Source organism: Vanellus vanellus (genome assembly GCF_965231255.1).
Source record: "Vanellus vanellus genome assembly, chromosome: 2".
Taxonomy (NCBI): Eukaryota; Metazoa; Chordata; class Aves; order Charadriiformes; family Charadriidae; genus Vanellus; species Vanellus vanellus.
The window spans coordinates 69,489,116-69,504,495 of NC_138906.1; the positions used below are offsets into that span (position 1 = coordinate 69,489,116).

The window sequence follows — 15,380 nt, forward strand, 5'->3', positions numbered from 1 at the left end:
GCTATATATTTGACAATAGCATCTACCCCAATGTCTTGAAGCACACGGCAACTGCTAAATTTCCCACTTTATTTAACAAAAATGCAGTTTCCCACATATGTACTACCCATTACTTGAACAAATTGCTCAGTTAACGGTGATTTTTATTTTCTGCTAGTAATCAACCAACAAAGTAAGCCACAGTTCCAAAGGTCTGTTGGGATAAGACAGTATTATAAGTAGTTGACAGACAGCCTGACACTCAACACGAGATTGAGAGTGGATCTGTCTGCATTTAAATACTCTTCGTTCTTGTGATAGCTAACAAGCAAGAGAAACGTTCATATGAGCAAATCATAATTAAGGTACAGTTAACATGCACAGCTTAAACTGGTCAAGCAATGTGCTACTTAATGTTAACCCCTTTTTGCAACACCAATTTTTATGCACAGATTATTAAATACAGCAGAGCACCAGAGGCATGCATAAAATATCCTGTTTTGATGGAGAACTGAATCTTGCATAAATAAAAGCGTGTGCTTCTCAAGCATTTTTTCTACTAGTGTTAAAAAGAACAGGAGCTTCATTCCCAGCATCACAAATACACCCTTCTACATTTTCTGGAAGCAAATCGTTATTGTTCATCAAAGTTCCCAATACAGTAACATTGTTAAGGTTTTTAAGAAAACCCAGGATTCACAAATATAACATAAAACCTTCAAGAAGAGTAAGACGGATTCTTATTTTGACATTTATTAAGCCAAATCATATTCCACCAGCTGGCAGCAAACGTCACCAAGCATTTATGGACACTAGGACCTGCTGAGTCTGAGATCTTAAAACACTAGATTAGAGAAAGTGGTGTGACAAAATGTATCTAAAAGCACAGCAGAGATTCATCCCTTTCCTAACACCATAATATCCAAATATACATTCACTCTGAGGTGAACCACTGAAAAAGTTTCCATGACACTATGTCTTACGCAGTAATTTCAAGGAATTGTGCTATATTTGGAAAACCCAAAGACAAAGAACGTTTTAAGAGGAAGAACAGGAGAGACATATTATTTTAGTACTAAAAAAATAAAAAGCTGGAATACACAAAGTATGCAAAGATGCACACACAGCTTCCATAGGACAAATAAGCATTCAACATAATACCAAAGGAAACATTAAGCATCCCCCCCTGCCTTTTTTTTTAGAAGCCCAGATGCAACCGCCCCCCTCCTCCTTCCCTTAGTATCTGATATTTATTTCAATTTTACTGCTAGCAAGACAAACACAGTTTGCATAGAGACAACTATGTAATTACAGCAAGGGAAACTTGCATGGTCCACCGACTACAAAACACTACAAAACTCACAGTAATAAGAGGTCAGGGGCTTAACTATTCATTTATTTAAATGTATGCCACAGTTTTCTTTTTTTCTGGTCAAATCAACAGATTTTAATTGGCGCTTTCAAATGCAGCAGTCTATGAAAATGACAAAAATGTTACTAGAAACAAAGCAAACACACACCCTAAAGGCCTTTTAGTTCCTGAAATAGTGCTGCCCTCTTATTTGCCACTGAAAAACGTGTACATATTATTCCCCTTTTAAACACATTTCAAATCGACTTACACTCTAGCTTATTCAAAACCTGAGCTTATGCACAATGCTCAAAACGTTCGGTGCACTGGGAAGAAAAAAGAAAAGTGAATTAGTAATTTTACCGTAATACGTATCTATGTGCTTTGTCAGGGCACGTTTGAGGAAGCCATCTGTAGGATATCAGCCTCAATGAGGTTAAGGAGCATGAACACCAAGCTGACATGAAAAATCAAAGCAAAAGAGCAAAGAAATACTATTGCGACCCGTGGTACAGTACACTTGGCACTCTCGATGCATTTAAAGACCCTGCCGCCATGCAGACTCCATCTCAATGGCTGGTGTATCACTCAAATGTCCTGAATTAATAACGGAGATACAGCCCGCAGATGGCATATGGTATGGTTTGAGACAGACTCATTTTGACAGGTGACAAAGACAACTACTCATCTAGTCATGTGAAATTAAGCACTTACGGGAATGACAGGTGTGAACTGCCTCCTTTACACAGATTTGGAAGCGTCCCATCACTCACAGAAAGTGCTGTACTAAAATCCCAGACAACTCTGGAAGTACAGACAGTATTAAATCCACAAAGGAGGTAAGCTAAGGCTGAGATGTGAGTCCCCGCCCTTTTACAGTCCGGCAAAAATTAGGATCTAACTCTATGCCCCTAACATGAATTAATTTCAACCTTCTACAAATTTAGCCTCGTTTTTCACTTTTTGGACTACCACCTCTTGACCGTTTATCTACTACTATTGTTATAATGAATTTTTCCCAACCCTCCCTCTCCATCACTAACTGCAACTGGATGTAAAACACTGTCTCACTGGAGCACTAACCAATAAATCCATAATATGATTACACAATAAATGCCTGGAGGTTACTTCTAAAGCAGGATGTATACCTTATGTCACTTTTGGTACATGTTGATACTATAGGATGATAACATCTTTGCCATCTGGCAGTCTGTGCAATTCAAACAGTAGCTCTACAAATACAGATGGGTAAGAGTACACAAGGTAAGTGTACACGTATGTATTCATTTTAGGTTTTGCTAGACTCTAAAATGGATCCTAATATTAACTTTTTGTTCCCCTTTAACATTTTATGAAACAAAAAAAAAAATCTGAACTAAAACATTTTTCCCTGACCAAGGTTCATGTCCGTTTACAAAAGTTTTCTGTCAACTTCTTTCTCAGTCTTAGTACCGTGATGAAAAGAAACAATGACCTGAGTCTCAGGTCCTTCAGCTCTTTTAAACGCACCAAACCAACCTCTCTGTCATGCCAACAAACCTTACGCAGGAGAAGTCACACTAGCATGGGCTGTGTTCACATTAATGTGCTGCTTGAAAGCAAGAGTGAAGTTGTGAAGTGCAATTTCCCACGCTTCCTACCCAGCCATGGGTTTGTTCAGTCTGCAGGGTGACTTTGGGGTGGGCAAACTAAATTCACTTCCGAGGAAATCAGAGCCCTGGCCATACTCCAGGTTCACAGGGAAAGTGCTCCAAGCCCCTGGTGGGAACAGAGGATTCAAATCAATGATCTGCCTTTGAAACAGCTTTTGACCATGGGTACTGGGAAAGTTTGGTTATGGGGATTAGATTTATTTTGAAATAAAGAGTCCAAAATGCAGATAATTTAGATATAGCAGCTTCACTACCATATTCTACGATTTCTGATCTGCTCTTATTGCTCCGTACTACTCGCTAATGTAAGTGCAGTAATGATCTGCAGCTGAAGGAAACAGCAGATAAAAAAATTAGTATTTTAGATTATACCCTGAATAATTCTGATAAAGGCTCCTTTTCTAATGACTTAGCTTAGTATGCAGCATATCAAAAAGTCTTTAATATTTTGCATGACTATACAACACTGCATGGTTCCAAATAATTCTTTCTTTACAAACAAGAAGGCCCAATTGAATGCAGAATTTATCATTTGAAAACATATGGTTGCTTCTCATCCCGATACTGTTCATGCTACATGCATCTGTAAGTACATAAGGCACTATTACCACCATATTTACTGAATAAAAAACTAAAAATATTAATCTGTCAGACCATACCACACAAGTATGATGATGAGTTTCATGAGATTATCAGCCTCCCCTGCGATGACAAACATCTTTAAGGACAAAGCGGCATTTACCTGACAGTAGTTTCCGAAGGCACTGGGCATGCTCGGTATTTTAAATCACGTGAAAACTTAAACTGACTCCCTACCTATAATAAACCCGAATTTGAACATCCACTGGCCCAGGCCTCCAAATCTAGCAAGTCTTCCAGCATAAGAGCCTCAAGGCCAGTTACAAGCACCTGCAGATTTCCTTTGCCCCCTCCTCTGTTATAGTCCCACCACTCCTGACCCAAGGGAAGCTCTTCTCCTCCTCCTCCTCCTCCTCCTCCTCCTCCTCCCCTTGTGCCGGCCTCCAGCATCAGCAGGACAGCAGAGCTGTTGGTTGGCACTTCTTAATGGATACCAAGAGACTGATTCCCAGATACAGAAGCAGATGAAACACTCCTGAGATAAGTGGCATTTTCTGTTCCTCCATTTTTATTTCCAGGGACCTGTGAGCGTGGGCACCATATTAATGTGTCAAAAGACTGCCAGGGCCAAAGCCCAGCCACAAACCCGGGTGCACAGTACAAAGGAAACATTGCTGACAGCTTAAACAAATCTCTGGTCATAATGCCATGCACTGTACATGTTCTAAGCAGACAATATCTCAGAGTATGTTTACGAAATATTTTTTTGAGGAAAAAATGAGAACTTGTAATCACTTTTTGGTACTTGCAAATAAATTTCAATCTATAAGCAGTTTATCAAGCAAGTTATCAAAAAATGGGCTAAGTATCTTTTAATGAAGGAGAAAGCTATTCCACCTATATACAGAAAATACATACAGTACATTTCATACTACATTATGAAAAAGTCATATTATTTTAGTCAGCGGAGACAACCTATTTTCCTGAGAACATCAAGACACTAATTAATATGTAACTGAAGTACCTCATGTCTAGCTATGTCTTAAAGATCCACCTGAGCAACACAAACACTACATGTCAAAGGACTGAGGGTTTGGGCAAAGGGAGCAAAACCCAACACTCAAGACACCTCCGTTTTGTGGATGACTCCACGTGCTGCTAGAACAGTATGTGCAACTTGGGCTTCAATTGTATATAATGTGATACATTTTAAAATTTTTAGTCCTTTACTCAGTCATAGGTGCAAGGTTTTCCTCATTCCTTGAGGACATTAGCACTGCCATTGTGCTCTGAGCAATTCTTTGCTTCTACTGCAGCCGCACCATCTACAACTCACGGTATTAATCTGCACATCTCTTCTTTTTATTTCCAATCTCCTCCTATTCTGACAACTGAAAGGTACAGAATCTCGAGCAAACAGTAAAAGAAACGTGTGAATTCCAAGCACACAGTCAAGCCAGTGACCTGATGCTTTGAATGATCAGAGATTAAAATACATGGCTATTTGAAGGAAAACAGGTATTTGTGAAATGTTTTAAAATCTCATATTTAAGTTCAAAACCAGTTCTAATGATAGAGGAGTTCATGCAATACTACCAGTCAGTATTTTAAAAATGTACACAATGTCTTTAGAAACTGGTACTTTTAAAAATTTAACTTATAACTGAGTGTTATTGGAGAAAGCAAATGCATTTATATAAACTTTGTTATTAGCTTTGGAGGTTACAAGAATAAGACAGACATAAAACTGGCCAAACCTTTTACCTGCAGGTAAGCTCCAATAAATATGGCAAAAACTGTAAATGAATCAAAATCATTGCTTTTAGGCTGATTCTCTAAGGAAGCTTTGTCTAGATCTTAAAATTAATGTATGCTTTTACATGACTGCTGTTCCTCTATGCCATTTATCAGACGTGTTCATTATTAAAGTGAAATAAACCCTTGCCTAGCAGTTGCATATATACAGTAGTATGCAATTGCTGAAAATTTCTGATTTTTAAAAGATACAATTGGAACAACTTTTTCCATTTCACTGGATATAAAAAGTGACAGACAATTAGTACATTCCCCCTTGTAGAATTTTTTCGCAGAAAGCCAAACATCATCATAGTTAGCAACATGACTTCTAACAAAATAAATTAATAAAATGCAGCACCTTTTAGAACAATTAATGAAAGATGTTTCCAACCAATAACAAAGCTTCATACCTTTCTTAGAAGATAGCAGAACTACATCTGGATTTTATCCTAACCAACTGACATGAAGGTTAATCAACTTCTCATTTCATTTATTTCAGTTTTTAAACAAATCACAGTTTTGCCCTTTCCTCAACTGGGAAGTTAAAAGCACATTCCCCATAAAAAGTTTATTTTGTCTGGTGAAAATGTATATAGGAGACTGCCAACATTCCCTAGTGATCTTTCAGATACAAGGCTGGTAGGCTTGGATGAGGGGACTAGACAAAAATGCACAAGGTAAAAAAAAAAAATTTTACAAATTTAGTTTGAAACATCCTAAAAAATATTTCACCAAATTACAAGATCAGAATATCTTGGTCATACATAAAACACAGAAACCTGACTAAATAATCCTTAAAAAACATCATGTAAACTGGAAATTTTATGAAACGCTGAAGAGGACAAGTGACTGCAGATGTTGCTATTGTACAAAAAGGCTGGTGCACACATAACATATATTCTGCACAGCAACATTCAAGATACACATTTCCAATAAGCTTTCATGAATTCCTCTCACTCTGCCATCACACTTAAAGGTCCATTTTTAAAGAGATTTTAGTACCTTTCCTGAATATGACTCAGGTCAAAGAGAGTCCTACCTACAGCACTTTCTAGAAATTTAGAAATGGCAAAAATAGAGATCATAAATCAAAACCATTCACAGATTTGTGACATGCTCACACTCACTATGATGGCTACTGACTGAAGGAAAGCAATATACTTTCTGCCTTGCTCAGATTATATCAAATTAAGACTACTAGAGTGCCCCTTAGCTGGGCAGAGCAACTTCTTATTTCCAGCAATTGATTTTTTTTTTTTTTGAAAAAGCTTCTAAGCATACTCATAAGATGAGCAGCAGTGACAAAAGCGGCAGTCTATGCCAAAACACTTTTAATAACGTGAGTTAAAAATGAGAGCAAAGACACTAACTGAAAATTGCTAAAAGCTTGATCTGCTTTTTTACAAGATGCTGAAAAGAAGAAAAACTTGTGACAGATATGAGAGTTTGAGACAGAATGCAAAGCTCTAAAAAACACAACCCAATTGCTTCCTAAATATTTCTATTCATTGAGTTAAGACTCTATCTTAGTGAACTGGATGTTAAACCAAAGAATAAAATAACAGCCCAGGGCTTGTATTCTTTAGCTGGTGAAGTGAAAAACTGCTTATTCCTATCAGGACGAGATTCCTCTAGCCCAAGCACTTCAGTCGGGAAAGGTGCAGTGATAGCAGTCTGGTGAGGAAATACTATCCTTGACATCTTAAAAAAACATAAGTGCAACTATTAATTCTATAGTAACTTTGGGAAAGCAGCATGGACACCAGCTATTTATCAGGAATTATTACATTTAAAGTTAGGTTCTTTCTATAAACAGTTCCTATGAATTTCAATGAATTCATTTGGTGACAGAATCCAACCAAACACACTTATCTTTGAGACAAAACTCTCACTTCCTGCTCTGCATACATACAATATTCTTTCAAATTTGCATTGTTGTGCACTTTGTTGCTTCTAATCTCATAGAACTACTTTGTTACAATATTTTTAGCACAGATATCCACTTAGAATTTCAATTTCTTATCGTAGAAGCCCTACACTCTCAGAATAGCATTTGACATAGGATAATGAATATGTTGTTGAGTGAGACCAGCATATAGTGTTTCTGGAAATATTCGTCTGAGGTGTACCAGGAAGATAAATTCATTCTGATCCATTGCCTACTAATGACATTTCCTTTAGTTCTTGAAAACACCAGACATACACACAAACACAACATCGCAATAATAAAGCTTCACAGGTCAGAGACCTCAGCAACATTATCATTCCAAAATGATTTGAGTATCTTATTATCTTGATAACTAGCTGTGTCAGGCAAATGGCTGAACGTTATTAGTCTAATTCTCTAAATTTATTTGAAGTCCATAATTTTTTAAGCTACTGCTTAAAATGAAACACACTATACACATGTTCCACGCTGACTCACTCAATGAACGTATATGCCGGCATATAAATGATTCTCTTTTCTTTCTTACCTCCAGATGCTCTAAAATATAGGGAGGGTTTGTCATGCCAAGCCTCAGCATAGCTCCCTCAGGAATAGCTTCAACCAGCTTCCACAGAAGTGTAGGGAGGTCTGTGCCAATGTCTCTGCCATAAGCCCCTGTGTCTTCACTGGTCAGCCATATCTCACAAACACCCTCTGCGAATAAAAGAAAGAGATAATTAACAAATCTGTTTTAGAGCTGTTTATTTTATCATACAGCTGCTCACTCTTTTTAATGCAGTATTTCACAAGGCTATTATGCAGCCAGACTGGGTATTCAATTGCAAGGGGGAGGGAAGGAGAAGGAAGGCTTATCCCATGGGTAGCAGTGGGTTATTAAGTTCATTTTATGAGCACAAGAGTGCTACAACAATGCTGTAAATTATCATTGCTGTGGAGTGATTAACATTCACAGCCAATGACTAATTCTGTGCTGCCTCTACAGCAAGTCAGTCAAGTCCAGTACTCTGCTCTATTTTTTGAGCCTAATTCATTAAACACAAGCAACATTACCCAAGCAAAGAGTTTGCATTAGTGGTTGTTACTAGTAGTTATCTTATTAACTGGTAAGCTTCCAATAAGCAAAAATAGCTCTAAAGCACAGTGATTAACATTCCTCCTGGAATAACTATTAAAAACTTGTATTCTTTAAATTATACAATTAGCAATGCAATATTAAGGTTGTATTGAAAAGGTTTGTGACCAGTGCATGACTAAGCCATAGTGCTGGAAAACCTGTTTCCTGACAGTTAATACTTTATTTTCCATCAATCAGGGCCTTAGGAAGTAGTATATTTGATTTATATTGTAAAGAGAGGTGACCTTGAACACTGATATTTGGTAATAATATCCTCCTGCTCAAAGAGGGGAAAGATTGCACCACCCTTTAATAATAGTTGGAAGCAATGAGGTTTCACGCAGCCAATTCTATCAGTCTGCCCAGCTTCCATCCTTTCTGCAATGCAATCCACCTCCCCCTTCTCACCGCCCCAAAGCAAGAAATAAGCCATTGAAAACAAGGTGGCTGGGAGGAATGCTCCTGTGATGCCCAGTGAGATAAGATACCATTAACTCAGTGAAGAGTTAGATTTCTAATACTGACGATGGACCAGTAAAGAAAACATCCAAACACGAGAAGGTGCACAATTCATCAAGCACTCTTTGGACCAGCAGAGAAGGTATCACAAAATGTAAATGTTTGTATTACAAATATATACTTAAGATGAGGAAAACAAACATGTATACAGGCTTGTTATGGTTTGAGAGATCCATAACAATTTGTTGTCATTTAGACAATCATTCTATCACCCGATGACCCCTCCCCACCTGGGAAAGGGAAATCAGGAAAAACAAGGAAACCCGGGAGCTGAAGTATAAACAGATTTAATAGAATAAGATTAGATAATTAACATTAACAGCACTAAAGAACCAGTTTTGATCCCGACACCAGTACAGAACATGCAAAGATTATACTCAGCCAATTCTATCAGTAGGAAGCTGTGCACTCCCAGCAGTGGACAGCAAATGTTGGACACTGCGAGCGCTACGGCTTCAGGAGGAAGGGAAGGCCTCAGGGCTCCGGCACCAGGGCACAAAGTTGTCAGGATGGCAGCCATCAAGGGAGAGAGAGCCAACTTTGCAGCAAACTTTCTAATTTATAATGAGTGTGATGTTGATGGTATGAAATAATCCTGTTGGCCAGCTTGGGTCAAGTGCCCGGGTCTCGCACCTCCTCATCCCTGCACCTGGCTAGCTCGAAAACACTGAGACTTTGAGACCAACACACCGTAGCTGGCTATACAGTAAATATTTTCACAAATTCAGACACTGGAGTCTTCTAAAAGTGCAGTTTTCCCAAGTATTAGGAGAGAAATTAGTCCTGTGTCTCTCAAACCAGGACAAGACTTTAATCTGTACACTCAAGACTGCCACTCGAACGCGCACTATAACAATAAAGGTGGACAGCAGGCTATGCTGAGCATCATCGTTAATTCTGTTTGTTCAGAAAAGTTTTCAACATCATTTATTATTTAGAACTGAGAATACTTAAGATTTAAAAGTAAACCAAGAAACTCATAACTTCTTAAGTTTTGCTTCAAGAACAATTTAGTGAGAGAGATGTAGAATTTTGTTTTTCTAAGAAGTCTGGTGGAAAGTATTCCACAAGTACTGCTCTTTGGTTATCTAGCTTGCAGTCGTAACTTTGTAGTCACACTTAAACTGAGCTCTCCTGTGCCTGATCAGGTATGCAGAATCTGCTAGCGGAATACAATCACACCTCGGATTCCACTGCAGTTGCTAATGTTTTCAGAATTCATCTCACCACAGGCAGTACCATGAAACGTACTCTCAGGTTTGCTGCCTGCCCTACATTTTCCTGAGATATGGAAAAAAGAAGTGAATTATATATGTTACATTCTAAAAATAAGAGAAACATAAAGGATCTAAAGGATGGGTAATGTCATCTTGTTTTGTTGTTTTTTTTTTTTTATATCAGTCTCCAATAGCCATTAGAATACTGCAAAACAGAGTAATTTACTTGCTAAGTTTCTACTGAAACAGAGTAATTCTCATTTTAAGCTTTCAATCTAAATAGTTGCATAGGTTTTGTGTTTGGGATTTGGGTTTTTTTGTGGTTTGTTGTTTTTGGTTTTGATTTGGTTTTTTTTTTGGTTTTTTTTTTTTTTTTCATGAAAATGGCTAATGGAATACTGCTTCACAGTTACCAGATGACACTGAGGAAAAAAACATAAATCACTGGCTAGGACTGGAAATAACATTCCCATGGAAAACAACAGTGAGCTTCAAAAGCCACATAGGTGGGGACCATTAGCCCCCTGGTGGGCTGAAACTTCAAATTAAATCACAAGAAGAGGAAGCAGCTGTAATAGTAAATCAGCAACAACAGGAATAACTGTCTCATCAGGTCTCCGATCCGGGTGTTGAACAACAAGCAACGGGAACAATTCATGCTGAGAGCACCAAGGACGTAGTCTTAATATGGAGGGCGCCGGGGGGGGGAAGGCAGGGCTGGGGAACACCTGTACTGTAGGCGAATATTCACTTCCCATTTTCAGGCTGACAAAACGGATCTTCAAATACTGAAAGCTGCTATGAGTGCTAAGTATTTACAAGTATGGTAAATCAACTTCATACGCAACTGTGTGTGATAGAGGTTTGGTATCAGCTGTTGTTAGGCTGTTGATTCTAGCCCTTTGCATCCTGAGTGTAGGAGTCTAAACTTACATCAGGTAAGAGAAAGAAAACAGGCCTCCCAAACAGTATTAATAAAGTGAACCAACACTTCCTATTTTCACTCAACCCTCTTCCCCTCCAAACTGCAGCCCTACGTAGGAACCTATTTAAATCCACTGTCTAATCACGTACAGCATTTTTTTCCTTTCTTTTGCAGTGAACCTCAATAGATCATTCACTATTCTGCTACTGGATTATTTTGGTGCTAATAAAAGCAGGCTGATTTTGTAAACAAGAAAATTGACCCAAACTGCAGAGCTTAGATGTGCAAACTCAGAGCATTTGTTACAGTATTAAGGCCAATTATCATTATATTCAAGTAATTACAAGTCTGCCTTTGGTCCCGGCTCACAGTTTATTTCTCACTCTGCCATCACTACCCAGCACAAAAGAGTAACCTCAACTGCTGGCTTCTGATCTCTGCTCTGCTGTGACTGGAGATGACTGAGAATGAAAAATGTTGGAAAAAAGAAAAGGTTCCAAGTAAATGAAGGGGGTTCTAAGCCTATTCCTTCTCCAATGTCTCAATATAAAGAATACTCATCGCAGATTATCTGATGTGGGTTTTAACGTTTTGTGGGGCAGTCTAAACAATCCTTGTCATAAAGAAGACAAGAAATCCTACAGCTGTCACTTTTACGAGATATGTGCATTTTTATTTTAGAGACCACTTGAAATGATTCATTTCTTTAATAAGAAATTTCTAGCACTTTTTATTTTGCTTTATTTGCATGCTGCTATTGTAAACACTGTTTTCAGTGGTAGCACACATCTTTTAAATTCAAGGCAAATCTACTCCATCCAAAAAAATTAGTTCGCTTCAATCTACAAAAATGTCTGAAGATGTTAAAATATCAGACACTAATCTCACTGCAGTTCTCCTATTTGTTAACCTGCTGTACCTTGTACAACTGAAATTCAATCACAAAATTCCCTTATTTTTTCTTCTCCTTCCTTTTGTCTCGTTCTTTTCTTTCCTGTGAGATTTTCTAATGCAAACAGGAGTAGCTTTTCCAGCAGCACAATTCTCTGCAGGCTGTCTCAGTAGGAGACCCCCAATGCTGACCTTCTCAGTAGTCCACATATGCTTATCAATAACTGCCTGACCTCCTTCTCCAACGGTGAATTCTTACAGCAACCTGCAGTGCTGTACAGACCATAGAAATACTGTTCCCACTGCACCACAGAAATCTGAAAGACCATTTGCCAAGGGGAGGTCTGACTTAAATGTTTGTCAAAAATTGCCTGCAGGCTTGAGGACAATCAATCTGACCCTGCCACTTCTGATCACACCCTTAGAAATAAAAAAAAATAATAATAATAATAATAAAAAAATCACAGCCAAAGACAGAGATAGGCTTGGAAAAATCAGATTCACTTAGAATCTGCTCATTGTTCAGAATGAGCTTACCCTACATAAATTCATTTTCTCTTCAATTACTTGAGTTGTCCCTTATTTATTCAGCATGGATTTTACAGTCACTATTTACATACTTGATGCTGGGCACGTGCCAGATTACTTTGCTGAATCAGTGCCTTAACTGAGAAACTACGAAGACATCTGCGTACATACTATATTCACTGTATCAACCTGAATATAATGCAAGTTTGAATGGAGATTTGGAGGCATCAAATTCCTTCTGTCCTTCTGAAGTACTCTGCAAGCATTGATTCACCACTTAAAGAGTCCAGGCCTCCTCTTAGACAGGCAGCTCAACCATATGTATCACCACTGAAAGATCCCATTGCACGGACTTCCTGAAAGAATATATCAAACTGGGAGCAACTCGCTGGTGCTAATGGAGGTTTGGAATGATTAGTTTCCAGCTCACCAAGAAATCCCTATTTGACCTGTATACACAAGGAGCTTCTACAGGAGAGAGAGAATGGATTGACACACAATCCTGTACAAATACATCCTATCCCAGACTCAAAAAGTAACTCACACCCAACTGTCACACTTAGAAACTGCAGGAAATCTGGCAAGCACATGACGAAAAAAATAGGCTGAAGAAAAAAGACAGGTCTAGGTACAGAGCTGGTGAACGAGGCAAGCTGTCAGGATCAATCATCTAAAGGATCAATGTTTTTTCTGTACTTTGGAAAGTATGGGTCAGCTTACGATTCAGCAACATATCATTCAGATGAATGAAGTACTGCAGCTCTGCTTACGACATACTACATACAAACTGGTCCCATCACAGTCTTATTTTTACTTTGAGGGACAAAGCTCTAGAGGTGTGACTCTCAGCCTGACTTTCTACAGGATCTTTATTATGCCCAAACATATATCCTCTTTCAAAAGATCTATTTTTTTACCCTTCTGGACAGTCTTAAGGAAGCGAGAGACAGTTGTCCGTTCCTGCTTTCTTAATGCTTGCCACGAATAGTAGAACAAGATCTGAATGGCACCATGAATGTTGACTGACCTACTGGAATGCAACGCTTGGAGAAATTACCAGATCCCCAAAACTCCTGTAAAAAGAGAAAGCCTAGCAAAAGGATGACTGGCTTAACCAACCCTTCACAACACAGGATGAAGCAATGGCTGGTTGAGTGGCCAAGAAAGTCTGTTCAGCTTTAGTGCACTTCAAAATGAGAACCAGAAAAATATTTCTCTGAATTTTCACTATTAGAGTCATAATCAATAGTTTCTAAATCTCTTTAATAGCATAAATTGCTTTGAAGCATTGATTAGTATTACAGAAAGACCTGCTACACACAGTGACTTAATTTAAAAGCCCAAACAAATTCCATTTTATGTGGTCATCAGGAAAGCCAAAAGGTAAAGACAATTCTGCACACATGGTGAAAATCTCTTTTCGTGAGATCACAGTATAAGTTAGGTTGCAAGGGACCTCTGGAGGTCGTCTAGTCCAATCTCCTGCTCAAATCAGGTCCAATTAGATGAGACTGCTCAGGCCCTTGTGCAGTTGTGTTTTCAATATTTCCAAGGACAGAAATACCACAGCCACTTTGGGTAATCTGTTCCAATATTTGGCCACCCTCAGGGCAAAATAATTTTCCTTGCACCTAGTTTCAATTTCCTGTGTTCCAACTTGTCCTGTTTCCTCTCATCCTATCTCTGCAAGACCTGTCTGACTACAAGACAGTCAGGCTCTGCCTTCTCTATACCCTCCCATTTGGCAGTTGTAGACAGCAATAAGATCTCCTCCTGGCTTTCTCTTCAAAAGCTTGACAAACCCATCTCTCATATGTCATGTGCTCCATCCTCCTAATCATTTCAGTGGCCCTCTGCTGAATTGCTCCAGTATATCAGTAAGCCTTGTCCCCGGGTGCCCAAAACTGGACAAAGCACTCTCTCCATGAGGTCTCATAATTGCCAAAAACAAGGCACTAGTCACTCCCCGGGGCCTGCGGCTGTGCTCTTGCTAATAGCCTCTAGGACACAGCTGATAATTGCAAAGGGGTTTCACTGCTGACTCACGTGCATCAACTCGCCCAGAGGAACTCCAAAATCTGCAAAGCTGCTTTCCAGCTAGTCAGCTCTCCACATCCATACTGCAGCATGGTGTTACTTTGTCCTGAATTCAGGACATTTTACTTGCCTTTGTTGAAATTCATGAAGTTACAGTCAGTCCATTTCTCCAGACAGTTGAGGTCCCTTGCAACATTTGCCCTACCCTCCAGTCAGTCCCTAATTTGGTGTCATATCCCAAATTGCTCAAAATGCACTCTATCTCACTGTTCACACTGTTAATAAAGGCATGAAATACTGTCCCCAGTATCAATTCCTGCAAAGCACCATTAGTAATCACCAGCTAGACTTTATACCATAGGTCACCACCCTGTGAGTCTGGCAGTCCAGTCAATTCTTTCAGCCACCTTACCGTCCGCTTATCCAGTCCATATCTCAACAATCTAAGAATATTATGAGAGACTATGCTGAAGACCTAGCCAAATTCAAGGTAAACCCCCCCCAACCCCAAAACAAAACAGAAAACCCCAAAACAACAACAAAAAAAAACCACCCTCCACCCCAAACCCTGAAAAACAAACAAAAACCCCAAACAACCTCCTCCTCCCCCCCAAAAAAAAGTCCCCAAAGTAACCCACCCCAAAACACCAAAACTCCATGGCTTTCCCCTCCCCCACAAAGCCAGATACCCCATCAGAAAAGTTACTCAGGCCAGTCACATGATTTGCCAGTGGTCAATCTATGATAGCTGTTCCCAAACACCCTCTTGTCCTTCATGAGCCTAGAAGTGGCTTCCAGAAGGGTTTGCCCCATAGAGAGTGAGGTTCAGCTGCTCCGTAGTTC

At 39.0% G+C, this 15,380-nt stretch overlaps 1 protein-coding gene across 1 annotated transcript in view; it reads right to left on the reverse strand.

Annotated features, from left to right (window-relative positions):
- CDKAL1 (CDKAL1 threonylcarbamoyladenosine tRNA methylthiotransferase) overlaps positions 1-15,380 on the reverse strand; it is a 433,436-nt gene that overhangs the window by 152,885 nt on the left and 265,171 nt on the right. The window contains exon 10 of the mRNA XM_082499568.1: positions 7,833-7,999. Coding sequence (XP_082355694.1) covers positions 7,833-7,999 — 167 coding nt within the window. The remainder of the gene's footprint in view (positions 1-7,832; positions 8,000-15,380) is intronic.